This window comes from Micropterus dolomieu, linkage group LG21 (genome assembly GCF_021292245.1).
Source record: "Micropterus dolomieu isolate WLL.071019.BEF.003 ecotype Adirondacks linkage group LG21, ASM2129224v1, whole genome shotgun sequence".
Taxonomy (NCBI): Eukaryota; Metazoa; Chordata; class Actinopteri; order Centrarchiformes; family Centrarchidae; genus Micropterus; species Micropterus dolomieu.
In genome coordinates, this window is record NC_060170.1 from 24610598 (window position 1) to 24631093 (window position 20496).

Consider the following 20496-nt stretch of genomic DNA (forward strand, 5'->3'; position numbering starts at 1 on the left):
AATTATTAAAATGCTTTTTAAAAATATATTTTTAAAAAGCATTTTTGTAAGTGTTTTAAAAGATGTCACTGATCCTGCAAACCTAAGGTTCTCGGGCAGGGAGTTCCAGGGCTGAGGGGCCCTGACTGCGTAAGCCTGGTCACCTTTCGTCTTGAGCTGGAACTTAAGAACAGCCAACAGAGCCCTGCCCGAGGATCTGAGGCTGCGTTCTGGATCATAGGGGAGCAGCAATTCAGCAATGTAGCTGGCAAATCCACAAAGTGCTTTAAGTGATCAATAAAACCTTAAAATAAATTCTAAAATTTACTGGTAACCAGGGAAGGGAGGCTAAAACAGGACTGATGTGATTCTGTCTTCTAGTATTTGTTAAAAGTCGAGAAGCTGCATTTTGTACCAGCTGAAGGCGTTATTGTTTTTAGGCTTAACCCTGAAGATAATGAATTACAGTAATCTAACCTAGATGAAGTATAAAAGCATCGATGACCTTCTCGAGATCAGGCAGAGAGAGAAAAGATCCGATTTTGGAGATGTTTCTCAAAAATCATTTGCACAAAGAGCTAATTTTGCTTGTTTTAAACAAACAAAGACAATCTTGGTGAAAAAGCATGCAAACACAGACTTGCAGTGTAAATGTTTCCCTTTGTTCTTGCATGTGTTCATGGGCACTTTCATAATTGTGGGAAAAAAGTAAACTTAGTTGTCAGTTTATTAGGTACATGTAACAAACTATTGCAGTGTAATGAAAAGTGTAACATAAAAAAGTTTTACATTTTAAAAATACCCCTGTAATAAATCCTATCTTTATGACTCATGATATGTAATTTTTGATGAAACTGTTACAGTACAGAGAACTTTGGTCATTTTGGAGACTGTAATGGTGCTGTTGACTTGCATTGTATAACACTGAGAACACGTTATAATATTTAGTATACCTGAAAATTGAAGAGGTAGTCAAAATATTAGAAACACCTCTCAGAATACCAGGTAGTCGACAGGACATTCAGAAAAGCACATGCAGGATGTGGCTGTGTTCCCCATGATTACCGTATTCACAATCTCAAACTAATGCTGCCCCCCATTGGATGAAGTAAGGTGTTGAAATGATTACCTGACAAAAATAATACCGTCACACTGTGGGGAAGTGATACATGTTTCCTTTGATGTTATGAAGACTTTTATACAATAATAACCTGAATTTTTAAACTCGCTTGATTTCCCTCCCTGGATGCCTGTATTTGTAGAATATGTAACTGTAAATTACATTTATTTTAGATGTCCATTTATCATAAGAATATGCGGGGCTATTCTCAGTTTGTGACCATTAAATTTTGCAGTTATAAAATTAATCGCCTATATGTGACTGGCCGTTTTTTTTTTTTTTTTTTTTTTTATTTCAGGGGACTTCAGAGACAAATGAGGACACACTGAGGTTTGCTAAGCAAGGCAAGTTTATCCGTATAGCACCTTTCAAGAGCAAGGTAATTCAACGTGATTTAAGACATAAAGGGCATTCAGAAAATATATAAAATAAAATAAAATAAAAACAGAAACTAAAAATAAGCTAAAACTGAATACAACAGTAGCATTGAATGCAGCATGAGCCACCTTTTGACCAGCAGGTGGTGCAAGGTGCTACATCTCCATCTCCTGTCCCGTCAATCATTTCACTTCAGAGCGTAGCGGGGCGAGGTCACCAACACTTTGCTCGGGAGTCACACTAAAGCAGTGCACACACCATGGGGATTGTCTGCCGCAATTGAGAGTTTGCCGTTTTAATGAAAGTTTTTGAGACTGTGGTGCCCTTGTTTCCCGGCATGTTTTCCAGTTAGATACATCAATTATTTTATTCTTATCAATACATCGCGAAAGACGCGGCGCATTGCTGGCCCCGGTTGCTGAAACGTTAGCTCGCAGGCTGAAGTTATTTCCAGTTCAGACGAGTTCGCGAGTGGAGGAAACGACGCAAGATGTACCATGAAGAAACCGCAGCTTTACAAAAGCCACGCTATGGAAGTAAGCAGCACCTTTTCTAACGGTTTTTATAAGCTATCATAACGTTAACTCGTGTCTTTGCTTTGGGACAGAGGATGAATACTAAGCTAGCGTAAGGTGCCATCTTCACAGGGACGTTTGATGAGCAACAGGTGGCTCAGCAGCACCTGGCTCCATGAACGGCAGGACACCTTGAGTGTAAAGGTGTGGCGGGTCCTGACAATATGGCAAACTAGAAATTAAATGAAAGATGTGTTTATGTCACACACTGGTTGTTTAAATAAAGCTAATTATGCACTTGGTAAGGCACGTTTTGAAGTGTACTTTTCCTCCAGAGTGCCCTTAACTGCACCACATGGATTTTTTCTATTTATTTAATGGTGGTAGGCAGCCAGCATATCAGCCTGTCTACACAGAAGGCATTTTCTCATGGGTTAACCATTAACCTTTTGATTTAGCTGCTGTTGAGAAATCTATAACTGACTCCATGAGTATGTCGAGATTGTAACTTAGCTGACTGGAAAGAAACCCCACACATTTGAAGTCTACACAATGCTTTCCCCATGTCAGAGTTTACTGTATGTATCTTGTCACTGATCAGCACCTGTGGGCAAAGTACAACTTCGATAACATCAATCAATTATGTCATCAATGCAGTCTTTTTGCCTCTACCTTGGCCCATTGAATTGTATTGACCAGCTCTGCATACAGCTTATGCAATGTTCATAGATAGTAGTTTTGCTACTGTTGATTCGAAAGATGTGTGCTTCTAGAAGGACTGAGCACAAATTATGAGCAGTTTGTTGCAAAGGTTGTGAGATAGGGTCGTCTTAGGAACAAACAAGCTGTCTTTAATTTGTTGGCCTTGTCACTGTGTGAGGCAAGCCACATTTGTCCTCAGGCATGTTGCCACTGCATTAGTTTATTCCCTGAAATGAATTTCAATAAATGACTAACCATAGTTCAGGGATTTGCCAGTGAAATCTGTCTTGATTTGTTGTTCCCCTTTGGACCCTAACCCCCTCCTGCCCACCAACAATTTCAAACAAAAGCATGAGTCACAATCATAGACCTAGGTCCGGTGATCCCCTGACACACAAAGCCAACAAACCCATCCTGAGGGTTAAATATAACGTTCGGTGCAAGTGTGCAGACAGGCTCTTCCAGGAAGTGTGTGTGAGTGAGTCAGTAGAGGTAGTGTGTAATGACTGCACTGGGGTTGCTCTGCCTTGAGATTAGCGTTCATACGCATTTGCATCCATGTCAACTGCACAGCTGGGCCACTTTTCTATGGTTGTATGTCCGGATCCTGTGAATCAAGGGTATTTCACCAAAGAGGCTGGATGCCTCATTTTGTTTTTAGTATATACAGTATGTATGAAGGTATTTGACCTGTGTCTCTCCTCACATGTGACTATTATGCTTCAATCCTCTGAGACCTAGCGAACGGATGTCTGTGCAGGTGGCTGATGAATAGACAGAAATGAACAGAGTGCTTGAGAGGTTTAAAAGATTCAATCTAGATTAGAGTAGAATGTACTTTAATGCCCAGGGGGATGAAATTGTCTTGAAATTCCAAATACAATAAATGAAATACACAATTTAAAGACTTAAAATGCCACAAACGACATTACAGCACTAAGCACTGAATCACAGCACTAAGTATAATTACAGAGTTACAACTTTGATGAATTGGGATATCAAACAACTGAATTTACTTCATTTATGGAGGTTATTTTAAACTGGCCATGGTAGACCGTGGTGTCAGCAGAGTAATATTTTTCCGCCCTCTTCGGCATTGGGATTAGACTGTTTAAGATAATCAATAAACTGGTTTAACCAGTTTGACTTGGCTGTAGGGCTGAACAATTATTAAAAATATATCAAAATCGCAATATGGCCAAGTGCAATATTCAAATCTCAGGAGCTGCAGATTTTTGAATAAGGTGAAATGTGTGACAACATACTATTATAAATAAAGCGTTGTGGTGCTACAGAGAGAGATACTTTTCCAAACTGCTATTCCGTGTGAAACCTCAGTCGCTATACTCAAACCCAGGACACGGTGCTTCGTTCAGTGAGAGAAAGCTCTGTTCTTAAACTGAGCCCCCGGGTCTGAGATTGTCCCTTCACTCAGCCAGAAATAAAGAGATTTGATTGGATTAGAGCTGGGTAAGAAGCGTTGGGAGGAGGAGATCTCGTTAAACTTCAGGTAAAGGTCAACTCTCAGCAGAAGTCACTTGTCAGTTGGGCGCCCCACTAAGGCCACTTTGACATGGTCATTTCCTCATGGGCTCATTTGGAGCGTGGGATGTAGTACAGTTTCCCAGGGACACTCAAGGTCCTAACAGTCAAAATAAACACCCCTTAGCAGGAATTATCCGCTCAGTGTTTTTGATCTGGATTTACTGTACAGCTGCATAATGTGTGTTTAAGATATATAAGATATCAAAGTTTAGATGAATGAAGCGTTCACATTAAAGTTAGAAATGCAGAGGCTGGACATTGCCTGTACCATCAATCAAGCATCAGCAAAATAACATTTTACTTGAGGTGCCACAGCTTATACAGTACTTTTAATGTCAGTTTAGTGGAACAGAGCTCATGCTTAGAACATATTATGTGATTTTTGTTCACATTGCCATATTGTGACACAAAAATATTAACTTTTTACCGTCATGATGCTAAATTTGCCAGGTCCTAGTTTGTCCGCAATCATGTGTAATTAAGACCAAAAAGAAAGCACTACAAATGAAAAACAACTGATGAAAATACAATGACTGTGATGTGATATTGAATTTCCTCGCTTTTTTTCAGCCATTCAGGATGACGAGAGGCTGTCAGCGGAGGAGATGGATGAGAGGAGACGACAGAACATCGCCTACGAGTACCTGTGTCACCTGGAGGAGGCCAAACGGTAAGACAGGAAGAGGCCTGACAAGGGGAGGGGAAGAAGGCAAAGACCTTGAAGATAAGAGGAGCTTAATGGCACGTGCTGATTAAAGGCAACCACTTTCCTTAATTGTTTGCTTTGTCACACCAACGAGCTCGTACACTGGGTGTGTTCTTTGGCTACGCATTAGGTTTTGTTTAATGTTTAATTAAGTATGTTTTGTATTATAGGTTTGTGTGTTTAATGAACATCGTTATGCAGATATAAAAACAGGCAGGGAGTGGTTGAGAAATTGAGCGGTGGAGAGAAAGTGAGGGGAATATGATAAGGGAGCAAAGCAGCGTGCGGTGAAACACTGTTTGTAGTAGCCTGGAGGTGTGACAGAGTTATGACAGATAAGGCAGAATTGGCACGCAGGTGAGGTGATGACACAGAGCTGTAAGCATTCATGAGCATTGTGTGATTAAAAACTACGTTCCAGACAACTCAGGACTCTGACCTGCTGCTAGAAAAAAAAAACGATGGAAAGCCACTCAAACAAAGATTTCCTACTTGTAAACTCGGGCAAATCCATCTAGGAAAAGCACTTGTCGCACTGATGTCACACAACAATGGCAGCACTCGTGGAAGCGCACATTGTAAATGGTAAACCACCAACTAAAAGTGCAACAAAGTATTTTTGCTTGTATTTAATTCTCTAAAGTCTGTGAAGGTCATCTTCGCTGCACAAAAGTTAATGAGGAAAGGGTTAAAAATGCAAAAACATTTGGAATTATATTAACATTTACTGCCTGTCAGATTATCTGCAGATGTAGGTAGACATGAACGCAGTTAACGGGTAACGTGTATATTTATGTCAAATCATTTTCATTAAAACGGCTGTCTTTTTAATGAACACCAAGGGCACTGCATGTGTGTACACAAGAAACATCAGTTTGTCATGGTCAGCATTTTTGTTTGTTTACGTTTGGTGTTGTTCACCTGGGGCGCTTGGAGGTCGGAAGTGGGGGAAATTTCAAGTGGAAAATTCCAACCTCTGACTCTTGACTGGAAGGCAGCATAAAACGGGGAGGTGCTTAAAAAACTAAGTTCTTCTAAAGACAACATAAACCTGATGAAGACTCTGTAATGGGAGGTGCCTGAGCAAAGCTAAGACTAAACCACTTCCTGCCTTCATAAGGGCATCCATCTGAACAGGAAGGAAGAGGAAGTGTTATCTTGCCTCTTTTAACACACTGATTTTGTGACAACCCCACCCAGTCAGAGAGAGATGAATTCCCAGGATTGATTATTGACGCTGAAACCTACTGTAGCGTTTTGTAGCCTAGTGGTGATTGCGCAATAATGCTTCATCTTGGGACACACGCTATATGAGTGTGTGCAGTCTCTTTTTGCATCATAATTTCCTCACATATTATTGTTTGACAACTGAACTCCCTCTTTGACTCTATTTGAAATGCCTACACTATCTGCCTAGATTTTAAAGAATAATAAAAATAGGTAATCACAGTCACACATCGTAATTGGGCCACGCCTAGATTATGACTAATTTTCTTTCTTTATTGTGCTGAAAAGAAAAACTGTAGTTGAAGGCTGAGCTGCATGGACGGTTAAAAGGAACGGATGCCTTTGTGACACTCAAAGGTCAACCTCAAAATTACCACTGTTTAACCCTCTCTCACACACGTGCACACAAACACACTGTACTCACACTTTCACTTTCTAAGTTCCTGTTATTCCATCCCAGTGTTACTGACTTTTCTACACTCCTGTTAATTGTGGAATGGAGCCTCTATTCTGGGAAAGGTGTCAAATAAGATTAAGATTAAGACAGACGCTGAATGAAGCCGTGCACCACAGAGCGCGTGGGATTAGGTTCTGCTCTCTGGGGTCAGGAGTCAGCAATCACTGAAACAAGGCAGCCATGTAGAAGCAACTCTGCTAGTACACCTGGGTTCTGATTTTTAAAGAAATTATTTTCATTCTCAAACTATGTTTTTGTTAACACTGGTTAAAGATGTATCATTCAGTTTACCCTCAACTCCACAACATCAGATGTGGCCAAAAAAAATTGTCTTCAGTGTCTCAATAAGTGGGGCATAAACATTTCCTCCTGCAGCATACATCAAGTGTTCTGCAGCAAAATGACTGCACTAAAAGTAGGAAGTCCACCATGTGCCTTCAGATTTACTAAATTTTCTTAATTTAGCATATATATTTTTTTGACCGTGCACGCAGTAAAAAGTTGCCTTAAAATTGTATCTGAAATGTGTAATTATTGGTAAAAGAACATTCAATTAACTGGGGCTGTACATAACGATTATTTTTCAAAACGAATCATCTAATGATTTTTTTTTTTTGATTAAAATTAATCCAATTTCCTCGTCACTGATGTGTTGTGATAATAACAATAACAGACATTAATTGGGCTACTTTAAATGTTTCTGACATGGATTTATTTCATTATTGAGTGGTGGTGGCGTAATGGATAAGACGTTTGCCTTTGGTGTGAGAGACCCAGGTTCAGTCCCCCACCATTGTGTCCCTGAGCAAGACACTTAACCCCTCATTGCTCCAGAGGCGTGCGAGCTCTGACATATATAGCAATTGTAAGTTGCTTTGGATAAAAGCGTCAGCTAAATGAATTAATGTAAATGTGAGTAATGCAGTATAATAATCAAATGTATTTCTGCAGGCAAAGAAAACAACTGAAACAATTCAGACTGTGCAGACAGTCACAGATTGTTTATAATGTTAGTTTCAGCTGCTTTCTCGCTCATATGTGGCCATTAAATAAAATGTAAAAGGGCCGAACATTAGATGACACACGGTGTAACGTTGCATTACCATGACAGCAGCGGGGCAGAAATTACTTTTAACATGAAGGCGATGAAGAAATACTTTAGTCTGTAGTCACTAAGTGTCCTTGTGCTGATAATGTGCTGTGCTTGTGTGGAAACGGAATGTAAAGTCTGCAGGTCTCAATCTGGGATGTGCTGGACAAATGGGTCCGATCCATGGAGGCCCCAACTCACAATTTCTGGATTTAATCTACTGTTTATATCTTTGTGCCAGAGACTACAGCACACCTTCAGAAGTCTAGTGGAGTCCACGTTTCGACGAGCCAGGGCTCTTTTGGCGTCAAAAGAGCGACCTACACAATATTAGGCAGGTGGTCATAATGTTATAGCTGATCGGTGTATGCCATCTGTCAAAAATGTGTGCTGCGATGGGCAACCAGCAGTTTCAATGAAAATATCCTCAGTCACAATGCAGAGAGACACTTCCTTCCTTTTAGGCTATGTTAGGTCAACTGCAGAATAGTGGTATAGTACATGCAAAACTCACTTTTATTGGATAATTTGCTGATTGTTTACAGCACTTATGAAATGTCATTTTTATTTACCCAGCCATAGTCCTTTACATCCACTGCCCACTTGCTTTGTTGTTCAAAGTCCCCTTTACTGCACTTGGTAGAGTGCTGGTGTTTCAGTTGATCGACACACCCTCCTAACCCCGCCTCTCACACACACACACCCACCCACCCACACACACACCCCCACCCACACACACACACACACACACACACACACACACCCCCACACACACACACACACACACACACATACACTCACAGTAGTTTCTGGAAAGAGACTTTGTACTCTCACCAGAGAATAAACAGTTGATGGTTTATATTTGTAGATTTTTTGGATGGGGATCCTTTTTTTTTGTTGTTTACTTTGATATAGGTCCACCCCAAGATATCTAGAGCGTGTTTGTTTTTTTTTTTCAAAGATATTATCCTACTCAACCACATGTGCTGCATAACACGCATACAATCACAAACTCATGACCAGCGTGACTAAGCTACATGATGCAACCCTTCAGAAGATGCTCTGTGTGTACGCAGAAATACTGTAGCTGAAAGCAAAGGAGTTGCTAAAAATGTTGAGGTGGGACAGATTTAAGTCCCAGAGTCCAGAAAGCTGTGTTTTTGTTTAGCCTGGTGAGTCACAGAGTGGACAATGACAGGAAGTTCTGCTTTGGAGGGTTGTAAACAGGAGTGCTAGCCTGTCCTGCTTCAGGAGACAAGTCCTCCCAACATTGTTTTAAGAACAGGAAGTGAAGTTTCACAGGAGAGCACCGTTGCCCATGCAGGATGTTCCTTTTCACTATGTTCCCGCCAAATATATATATATATATATATTTTTGACTAATCATGACTATAATCTGCATTTGCTTCTCTCCATTACGATGCCACTTATTCAAGATTCAACAAATTGTCTGGATTTTCACCCGCATTGCTTTGCTGTGGATGGCCTCAGCCATTCAGCTATGATGTGTGTGCGTTTGTTTTCATAGTAATTTTGTGACATGCAATGTGAGGGTTAGCTGTGGTCATAAAGGGATGGACATGGTCAGCAACAATACTCAGGTAGGCTGTCGTGTTTAAAAGATGCTCAGTTGGTACCAAGGGGCCCAAAGTGTGCCAAGAAAATATCCCTCACACCATTAAAGCACCACCAGCCTGAACCATTGATACAAGGCAGGATGGAGCCATGTGTTCATGTTGTTTACGCCAAACTCTGACCCTACCATCTGAATGTCGCAGCTAAATTCAGACCAGGCAACGTCTTTCCAATCTTCTATTGTGGAGGAGTGGCACCCGTAGTGGACTACGGCTACAAGATTCGACGTGTTGTGCGTTCAGAGGTGGTATTCTGCATATCTTGGTTGTTATTTGAGTTACTGTTGTCTTTCTTTCTTCTCAAACCAGTATGCCCATTCTCCTCTGACCTCTGACATCAACAAGGCATTTTCGTCCACACAAGTGCCGCTCACTGGATATTTTCTCTTTTTCGGACCATTCTCTGTAAACCCTAGAGCTGGTTGTGTGTGAAAATCCCAGTAGATCAGCAGTTTCTGAAATGCTCAGCCCAGCTCATCTGGCACCAACAACTACGCCACGTTTTAAGTCACTAAAATCCCCTTTCTTCCCCATTCTGATGCTCGGTTTGAACTTCAGCAAGTTGTCTTGACCACGTCTACTTGCTTAAATGCTTTGAAGAGCTGCCATGTGAGTATTTAGCTATTTGCTTTAACAAGCAATTGAACAGGTGTACCTAATAAAGCGGTCAGTGAGTGTATATACTATATTATACGAGGAGACAATTTTTCACATTTGAGAAGCAGAAAACTTCTTTTAAATCCACAGAAAGTAGCTTATTCCACATATTGTAATATTAACATCTTTATGTTTTAAGATAAAAAGGACTTGTACAGCTAAAATTCACTGACTAACTACTTGCTGTTTTGTAAAACACTAAAGTATAGCAGAGTTCTTCTTGTATATAATTTACAGCTTCAGCTGACATAGTTACGAGGATACTTTATCCCTCAAGGTGCCTTGAACTCCACTGGGTTTGTTTTGACAGTGCATGGTGTGTCCTTAATGTGCTGACACACATTTTTGGCAGGCTGCGTCCATTGAGCACCCACACGGCCTTAATTAACCTAAACAAACTGTGCACATGCATGTAGGAGGGAAAGCTTTATTGCTTGCAGACTGTAAGGTAGGAGTTGCTGGTATGAATAAAACCTAGACATAAAACATAAGGAAACTAAATCACTGAGCATCATACACTGCCTTTGGTAAAGGATACATTCAGTTGTAGGATGATGAGCAAAAAGGTAAAACACAACACATCATTTATTTTTTTGAGAGTAAACCATCGATACAGTGATGTAGCCATGATGGTAAATTTGGTGTCACTTCCACGCAGTAAGATAATGTGTAACAGATTCTCAGACCATGATGATTCACCATGCTCACAAATCATTTACTAGCTCTTTGGAAATCCTAATTTCTCAGGGAATAGTGGCAGAAACTGCCTTGATACCACGTTTGAACCTATCAAAGGGAAATTACATCATTTTAAAAGAAGGTTAACATTTCTTTTTCAGTTGCATAGATAAAAATCACCTTTTCTCTTGTAACACATTGTCTTGCAGAAGAGGAGCTCAAACCTTCACCAGAGATCAATTTAGGCTTTAGACTAAACGAGGCAGGATTAGATATCTTGCTCGCTCGCTGTTTACCTCACATTGTCCACTTGACAAGTAAGCCCAACACTAACCTTGACATGGTCCCAAAGCTCAAACTGCAAGTCTTTCCACAGCCCCCTTTCCAAAGCATGCTGGGCCCAGTGTGGGTGCTGCCTGTAACAATGCCCAGTTCTCACTGGCCTCCAGACTATGTTGTTGCTTTAAATTCGAGCTGATCCTGTAGAAATTCATTTAAAGGTGGTATAATTTACTAACTTTAAAAAATCACCTACTGTCCCACCAACAGTCTATAATATTTTTGAGAAGTTTCAGTCTGGGTTCCGCACACTGTATAGCACAGAATCTGCCATCCTTAGAGTCACAAATGATTTATTGATAAGTACGGACTCTGTGTTACTGTTGCTTGACTGCAAGTGCTTAATTTGGCATCGACCATGCTGCCCTTATAGATAGACTAAAACATTACTGGAACTGCTCTGGACTGGTTTTCCTCGAACTTAGCCGTTAGGAAATGTTGTGTTTCTGTTGCTGAATTTACCCCACGAACTGCACAGAATAAACATGGAATACTACAGGGTTCAATCTGGTGTTTACCCTGACCTGCCATCACAACATCTCCTTCTGTAGTTACGGTGACGATATACAACTGTACATCTTTAAAACCTTCGGACATCAGTAAATTAGCTTCACTACCAAGCTGTCTACATGACATAAAAAGCTGGATGTCCCAAAACTTCTCAAAATTGAAACCTGGCAAGACGTAAGTTCTCATCATTGGCCCTGAACACATCTCAAAACAAATACAACCACTACTTGGCCCCCTTACTCTTAACATAAAATCAGCTACAAATCTGGGTGTTACCCTGGATAGTAACTTGATCATGTAAAGACAGCAGTTCGGTCGTGTTTATCAGCTGAGCAATATCTCTTATCAGTTTGATCTTTGAGTAACATGCTCTTATATCCTTTTGGCTTTACTGTATCTGCATCGAGTCATTTATCACCATTGATGAACCACACAAAGATTATTTTATCGTTTTTAAACAGTACTTGGAATAGACCCACGAGGAACCTCGACATTCATGAAAGCCTCAGTTTAGCTGGAAATGTACAGTGTAAGTTACAGTGACTAATGAATAGTCCGCAGCTTCTCAAGATTAAAGCTACTTGGTGTAAGACACCTCAGATTTACACATGAATGTGAATGCTATGTGTATTTGTATATATGCTAATTATAAGAATTATCTTATGTAGAAAATGTTTGAATTGCAGTGTAGAGGATCTGTTTACAGTGTGTGTGTGAGAAAATAACCATTTTAGAGGTTAAAAAATGTAAATTTTTTATTTACTTCTTGCAATTGTCCGTAATTTTGCTTATGTTCTTAATTTTCTAACAAAAACAGTATTGTCGTAATGGACAGAGCCCTTTCCTGCTCTACTGTACTGCTATAAATGGCAGCAAGACATTATTTTTATTGAGATTTATATTCATATGTTCTTGGTCCACTGTTTTTTACTCAGGTCGGGAAGGGGCAGCAAGTGTAGGAAATGCCATTACTGACTTGCTGACTACTTGCAGGCATTCAGCCTCCTCATAAATTGTTCGGCACTCTGAAGATCTCAGGTGGCAGGGTAAACAGAGTGGGCTGATGTTTGTTTATATATTGAATGTAACCATAGCAAGCTGTTTAGTATTACAAAGAAGTCACCATCTTGAGCCTGAAAGGTTATTGGTCCTGGTGAGAGTAGTTTCTTCTTAGCTTTATTTGTATTCACCTCAGCTACTTGAGCAAGAGTGTGAGATAATGTTTCCACTTCACAGCTGTACGCCAGTAACATGCATGCTTAGACTTTAATTAGTAATTTATTGAGAAATTTGTAATAGTTCCTTCGAAAGCATTTTTCCGCTTGGCTGCAAGACTTTATCATTATAGAGATGTTTGAAAATCCTCTGCTTGCTCTGAGGTTGATATTTGTGTGCTCTCAGGTGGATGGAGGCCTGCCTAGAGGAGGACTTGCCCCCTACCACAGAACTGGAGGAGGGACTGAGGAATGGTGTCTACCTTGGCAAACTTTCCAACTTTTTCGCCCCCAAATTGGTGTCTGAGAAAAGGATCTACGACAGAGATCAGGCTCGCTATAAGGTACTTCTCGCATTTAGTCTCATTTCGTTTTTTGGTAGTCATAGTTATAGTACATTTGAATTTTTCACCAGCTTACATCATAGCAGACAGAAAGACCTTCCATATCTTTTTTTCATTTCCGGACAGTTTGAAACAGTTTCACACAGGAAAGGGAAGAACGTGGCAGGCGAGTCTTAGGGCCTCACTGTCACATGCAGCTGTTGTGAACAATAAACTACAAAAATGTCTGAGCCAGACTTGACTAGCTTGGCTTTGGGCTTGATTTGATTGAATTTAACATTATCAGACTATTTAGATGCTATGATATGTTAAGAGTCAGCTTGAGGTTTTTTATGTTGCTGGTGTTTTAATGTCATTGCTGATGAGCGTGCTTTTCTATACGGCAGCATTATTTGTGCACACCCTTATAACCCTGTTATTGCTGTTTTTCATTGATAAAGATTTTAACCATTACTCTGCAGTTCCTCATAATTATATGGCTACATTTCTCTGTTTGTGCTCCTGTCTTCATCTTCAGAGCAAAGGGCTGCACTTCAGGCACACCGACAATACAGTGCAGTGGCTCAGAGCCATGGAGTCAGTGGGTCTCCCCAAGGTAAGAGGCTTGCACAGCAATGCAGACACCTACTCCCTGTTAAACAAATGTGTACAGTATACAGACCCATTTGAGTCTGCTTTTACACATCACACCTTAAGAAAAGGAATTTGCTACATTAAGTACCACCTTTTGTACGTGAATTAAACCTTTTGTACGTGAATTAAACCTTTTTTAAAATTCAGACACTTCAAAAGGGTTGTAAAGAGGCTTTGATAAGTCAAAAATATCACTTGAACATATCTGAGAGATTCCAATTAGGATAGAATAACACATACGGGAGATTAAAAAAAAATATATATATTTTTTACTCTATGTAAGATGTTTTGTTCCAACAAGTGTTTTACCACAGTAATTGCTTATTAGCTGTCTTAAAAGTCCATCTAACCAGTAAACGCGAATTTGCATGAGACTAAAAATAAAACCAACTGCCAGGGAAATCCCGTTCAAGTGATGGTTTTCTACACAAACTAAAGAATGCCTTGGCTTTGTCATGAGTTTGTTGACTCAGGGTTGGTTCATAATCGCTCATATTAGAAGGCAGAAACCATCTTAAAACTAATCATTTTTACCTACAACTAAGTAGTAGAATCCATCCATTCAGTAGAATCCAAAACAAAGACAACTAGTGTAATCTACACTACAACAGTTGCAGAATAAATTTCAGTATAATCTACACTACAACAGTTGCAGAATAAATTTCAGTATAATCTACACTACAACAGTTGCAGAATAAATTTCAAACCTGTAATTGGTGAGTAGGCTACAGGTGCTGTAACCTCAGAATTTACTGTCATCTCTGACATGATATCATATACACACACATTTCATGCATCTGTAAGAATGTAAACACTTGCAGATGAAATTGTAATGTGGGTGGGGCAGTTCTCAAGAACAGTATTAACCTCATTACATTTTTTATGAGATGACACAAAAGATGTGTATCGTGGAAATGAAAATGTGGGAAAGTTGATACCCACTTATCTCTGATCTCTGCCCTTTTATGAATAGCACTTTTAGGAATTGTCCCTCTGATAACTTAAAGTTATCTGTAGCATTACATCATTCCATGTTATTGAGCAAAATCATGATGCTGAGAGTGTAATTTTAGAGATTGATGAGAGGTGGTCCCAGTGTTTTGGAGACTGCATTCTCCTTAAACTGAATATCTTTATGATGTGACATATGAAGGCTAACCAAGTTTTAGCCATTAAATGTATCTGTAAGGTGCCTAAAAACTATGCCAACCAAACGCATACTATGAACAGTGATTAAGACAACAGCATGAGCACCTGTAAAATATAATGCTGACCAGTGCATGAGCACTCCAATAAATGTTACCTCTGTGAAGCTTGTAATCCTAATTATTTTAGAAATGATGCTTGTGACTGGTTGATTTCAGCTTTGTGGTATTGAAAATAGTGTGCTTCATGGAGGTAGCATTTATTACAGTGCAGTTGCCTGGCATTGCTTTATATTTTGCAGGTGTCCCTATTATAATGTCCACCCCTTGGCTGCAGCAGAATAAAGTGTCATGTCACTGAAAAAATGTTCTGTTATGTTTTCTGCTTTCAGATATTCTATCCTGAAACGACAGATGTGTATGATCGCAAAAACATGCCCAAGGTGGTATACTGCATACACGCTCTGAGGTAGGAATAAAAGTATTTCTCTCTTCTGACAGCAAAATTGCTCACTCATCTCAAGGCTTTTGTTTGCGCATTGGCATAGTACCCACTTGCTTTCTACCTGTAGGTGCCACACCTGAAAGTCACTTTCAGGTTTCACTTGCAAGAAGAAATGAAAACCAGTGTACTAAAGTGTTATTATTATAGATGATCTAAAGCTAAGCGCTGTTATCTGTTAGGTAGAATTAAACTATGAGCTAAAGGGCAGCATTGCATTTGTCTGTAAATGTTTCCATTTACATGTATATGTACAGCATTAGTCTGCTCAAACTCATACCGACAGGTTACTCACTAATTTAGATTAATTTATTTCACTTGATAGCTATGGCAGGCAAATGTCAAACACTAATTTATTTGTCAACAAGAATAGAAATAGTACTCACTGATGTGAAACAGGAACTGGAAAATGGTATTTCTACTTAGGTTTGGCTGACACAACACATATATCTTTTTATGATTTGTCTTTAAGGCTATGTTATACACCACCATGCATTTAGCTATAAGCAGCTATTGCTACAAGTTCACATGCTTTCAGTCCTTGAATTGTCAGTTTGCTCAAACACCTTACATAACACAAGTTATGTGCTAATTAGCAATTCAATTAATTTGTAATGTTTTTAAGACTCTGTTACTTACATGTGTTTTGAACACTTTTGATGAGCGTAACCAGTCTATTCTCACTGCTTGTATAAACCTCTGTATAGTATATAAGCAGGGACTTTCTGACAAATTTAAATAGTAGAATAAAATTTAAATGTGGTTTCAGTGCTCAAGTCTTTATTTTAGTGTCTCCACAAAGTGTAAATTCTTTCTCATGGTATCGGGTTTGTAGAAAATGTTGTAATACTTTAAAAGGAGACTTGAGAATTACAACTTCTGGTCCTTGCTTTTTAAGTTGGGACGACTTCGAATGAAATGAAGGGCCAATCTGTCCAGTCAGCTAAACACAGATTTAGGGAGTGGTTATGGGAGCTGCTAGGATTGTTTTCTCTGTTGTAGTGTTTTGGTCAGGTCCTGAGAGAATTGGTTTCCTTCCCTCCTTATGCACACACGTGCTCTTCCTTCCTGCGAGTCCAGCTTAAGTCCCACAAGGACCTAGTGCATAGTCTGCTTCCCTGGGTACAAACACATGCACACATGGAGGCGAAGCAGCGGATGCTGCTGCACATTCAGTGTGATGGAAAATTTAAAGGAACTCAATATAATGGTGAAAAACCTTAGCTTACAAGTACATTGAAAAACGCTTATGACAAAGTAGTAGAGATGTAGGGCTTAATTTGTTGTCTAAGGGAAGAGAAAAACTTGGAAATAAACAGGGGCATCCACAGTCTGGAGACAGCTAGGCTAGTTGCTCTAAGCTAGTCAGCTGATTGTCTGTAACCCAGTGGCTTATAATCGGCCACCTTCATTAACCCCAGTCAGCTGTTACTGTGTTTGTATCTCAACTGAATCAGCTGCCTGCTTATTAAAACATGACCTTTTGTATAAGCAGAGTTTGTTTAGGTAATTGTCTAAAGCCCCCCATGTCCCAAGCACATAGGGCACTTCATGTGTACGCACACACCGTGACCATTGGCCAGAATAACCAGCTACTACAACTCATTCGAAAGCTGTGTTGATGCCATACCTGCCTTAGATATCTATAATTCATTAGCACTTATCAGGTACCTGCGGGAAGATGAAAGTTTTATGAAGTTTCCAGCCACCTGCTTGTTGAATTCACTGAGCCTGCTGGCTGCTGTAAGACGGTGCTTGTTGTATTGGGAGCCAACACTACCCCCCTGTGGTGAAATAGGCATCAGGACCACAGTCATAACAGAAAAGTTCCAAAACTAGAGTTTCTGTTTCTTGATATCAGACTGCTGAATATCAGAATGTAGGAAGCTTCTCAGTGCTTCCTTATTTTTGTGTGTTTAAATCTTACATCCCATATGGTTTATTTCAGCTTGTACTTGTACAAACTGGGCATTGCACCACAGATCCAGGACCTGCTGGGGAAAGTGGCCTTTACAGGTAATACCCGTGGAAATCAGAAACTGAAGTATAGCACAAAAGTTATATAGATATGTTTAAATGTAATCAATGAAGTTATTATTAATTGCTTTTAAAATGAAGGATAAATGTTGCCTTTAACCTTTTTTATTGTGTACATATCCAGGTGTGCGTGTATTATTTTAATAAGAAGTCTTGTGTGTCTCTGTGCTCTCCAGCATGTACATTTTTATGAGGATTTATGTAAATGTGTTATGATTAATATAGATCTTTCACACATTTCAGTTCTCCAAAATATCCCCTGGAGTCATTCAAATAATACTGAATAGGACTCAAAAAACTACAAGTTTTAAGTAACTTTAATGTAACTTTGGGAAGCTGTTCCCTCTGGTTACTGCCAAAAGGTTCCCTGTGGTATTTTAGACCTCAAAAATGCACATTTTATTTGTCCTGTGAAAGGCCCTCAACCACTCACAACAAACCAAAAGTAAAAACTTCATTTGTTTGTTTGTGTTTCTTTATGCAATTTCTCATTGAGACTTACATACAGTAACTCAATAACTGGTATGTTCCATATTCACAGTATAAGAATTATATGTATATGTAACAGTAATGCCCCGCGACCCTGTACGCAGGATAAGCGGTTGACGATGGATGGTAACAGTAATGTATACCAGAATAGACAAATGTAAGGGAAAAATTCTCATTACTATAAATGCATGTTCATTACTTAGAAATTTGAAAAACAACATGCAAATTCCCTCCCAACACCTTACTGGTTATCCAAACACTATTTTATCAGATATTTACTTTTCCAGTACACGTGGTGCATGCTGCTGCCCTCCCCTACATGTTCCTGCCACGCTGTGCCATGCTGTTGTAGTTTCTTGAAACTCAATTCCGCCCGCTGTGCTCTAACTGTGTATGCGAAATGTTAGCTGAGGAGTTGCACCTGCACACTAAATTTGACAAGATGTGAAAATGTGCACTAAAATTTGAGGATAAACGTTTCTAAAGGATATTATCAATTCTTCCACCAGATTACTGAAACCTATGAAACATTTATGTTTGAAAGGTTTTTTTTTTTTTTACAGTTGGCTCAACTATTTTGCATGTAAGGCTTTATACAGTGAGCATACTAATGAACACATTTTAAAATTATACAGAAAAAAAGTTATATTCATCGTTGTATCATTTGACTTCTGTTTGAAAGCAACAAGAAATGCATAAACTATTAAAATAGCCATGACTTAAATTCAGTGACTGTGCGTTTGTGAGTTTTTAGCCTTTACTATTCTATACTCTGTAACACCGCAATTTCCCCTGCAATCTGTGTATATCTGCCTGCCAGAGGAAGAGATCAGTAACATGAGGAGTGAGCTGGAGAAGTATGGCATTCAAATGCCAGCTTTCAGTAAGATTGGAGGAATCCTAGCCAATGAGCTCTCAGTGGATGAAGCTGCCTGTAAGTCCTCTGACCTTTGAACTAATTCTCTATTGATGTTTTTGACAAACTCCAGAAGATTTTAGCCAACACGAAAATGTTCGCACATACTCTGTTGTCCTTAGTACATGCTGCTGTGATTGCCATCAATGAGGCAGTTGACCGAGGCCAGGCATCTGTGACAATGGGAGCCCTGAATAATCCTAATGCAATGCTGAGAAACACCCAGGAACCTCTGGCCCAAGACTACCAGGACACACTGAGCCAGGCCAAGGCTCGTAAGCAGAGTCAGTCCGCAGGAAGGGTGAGAAGCCTCACTTCTTATGTTTCACCGTCATCATTTATTTGTATAATGTTTGGTTCAGGCTTCCCCTGTATAGAAGGCTTGTCTTTCTAATTAAACAGCCTGTTTAGTTTCTCTCTTGGTTGCTCACTTTGTTGGTTGTCTATTCACCAATCTCTATTTAGCTCGTTTTTACACTAGCCAGATATTCAGTTACATAAATTATAATAAATTGCGTTCACCAATAAAAAAACAACCCATCTTTGTACTAAATACTACAACCTTCTACTATATGCAGTCTCACTTCTGTATTCAACTCGGGTTGGGAACAGGGTTGCAAAGTCTTGTGTAGGCATGATTGAATATAAAACATTGTGACCAAATTTGATGAAAGCAAAAAAATGTAAACGTGAGTGTTGCCCTAAACCCGAGAACCCGAGTTTGGAAAGGGGTTGCTTGCACTGACTCAATCACAGGCCTTGCCAGCACATTCCAGTGGCTGCAGTGTCAGCTGTACTTCACAACACAAACCCTCCGCAGCATCCGGCATCTCGCCTCCCATTCTCTTTACAAATACTGTACAGGAGCCATCCGTTTCCACTTAATGGCGGAAATGTGAACTGTAGAATATGCATTATGTGACAAGGTTCAAATTAAGTATGCTGTTTGAAATTAATATATATTTTTTTCTTTGTCTCCCTCAATTAGTGCTCCTCGATTGCTTCTGAAGAAAGAGATGTGTATGAGGAGCTGCTGACTCAGCAGGAGATCCAGGGCTGCCTTGACTTTGTCAACAGTAAGGACTTTCCCTCCCACATGTTACTTTCTTTTTCCCTTACATGTTTCTTTTTCCCAAAATACTGCCAAGTACCATGATTGCATTCCTTCTTGCATGGAAAACACACAGGACACTGGTGAACTCTGAATTTACAGTGAAGAATGTGCAGTTAAAATTGGGCCGTACGTTGTCCCTCAGTGACGTCTGTCTTGGTTTTTCCTGTCTCCAGTCCAGGCAGCAGTAATCCAGGTGAATCAAGCTGTGTCGACCCAGGACGAAGCTGCTCTGTTGGCTGCACTCAGGCTTGAAGCTTTGGCCCTGCTAGGTGTTCAGGAGTCAAACTGTCGCTGGTACCTGGAACATTTTACCACCTATTGCCAACATAAATCAAAGGTATACGGAGTCAGAGCTTGTTTGCTTTTTTTTGCAGTTGTTGAGGGAGTACAACAAAAAAGCCTATAATTAAAAAAGCAGTACTTGAGGGCCGTAGTTGAAAATGCTGGCAACTTTAAAGCCACAGTACAAATTAATTCACTCGTAGGAGTGGAATAGAAAGAAATCATACCCATTTCCAGGGAAACACCTTTGCAGCATTGTCTTTGACCCCATTTCTAAACGTTT

At 39.8% G+C, this 20496-nt stretch overlaps 1 protein-coding gene across 1 annotated transcript in view; it reads left to right on the plus strand.

The window, feature by feature from the left end:
- Positions 1-1653: 1653 nt before the first annotated feature.
- Positions 1654-20496, plus strand: part of iqgap2 (IQ motif containing GTPase activating protein 2) — a 37136-nt gene continuing 18293 nt past the window's right edge. Inside the window, exons 1-10 of the mRNA XM_046034468.1 lie at positions 1654-2013; positions 4810-4909; positions 12939-13095; positions 13613-13690; positions 15266-15342; positions 17324-17391; positions 18722-18835; positions 18940-19118; positions 19806-19893; positions 20105-20268. Of these exons, the coding sequence (XP_045890424.1) occupies positions 1968-2013; positions 4810-4909; positions 12939-13095; positions 13613-13690; positions 15266-15342; positions 17324-17391; positions 18722-18835; positions 18940-19118; positions 19806-19893; positions 20105-20268 (1071 nt within the window). The 5' untranslated portion in view covers positions 1654-1967. The remainder of the gene's footprint in view (positions 2014-4809; positions 4910-12938; positions 13096-13612; positions 13691-15265; positions 15343-17323; positions 17392-18721; positions 18836-18939; positions 19119-19805; positions 19894-20104; positions 20269-20496) is intronic.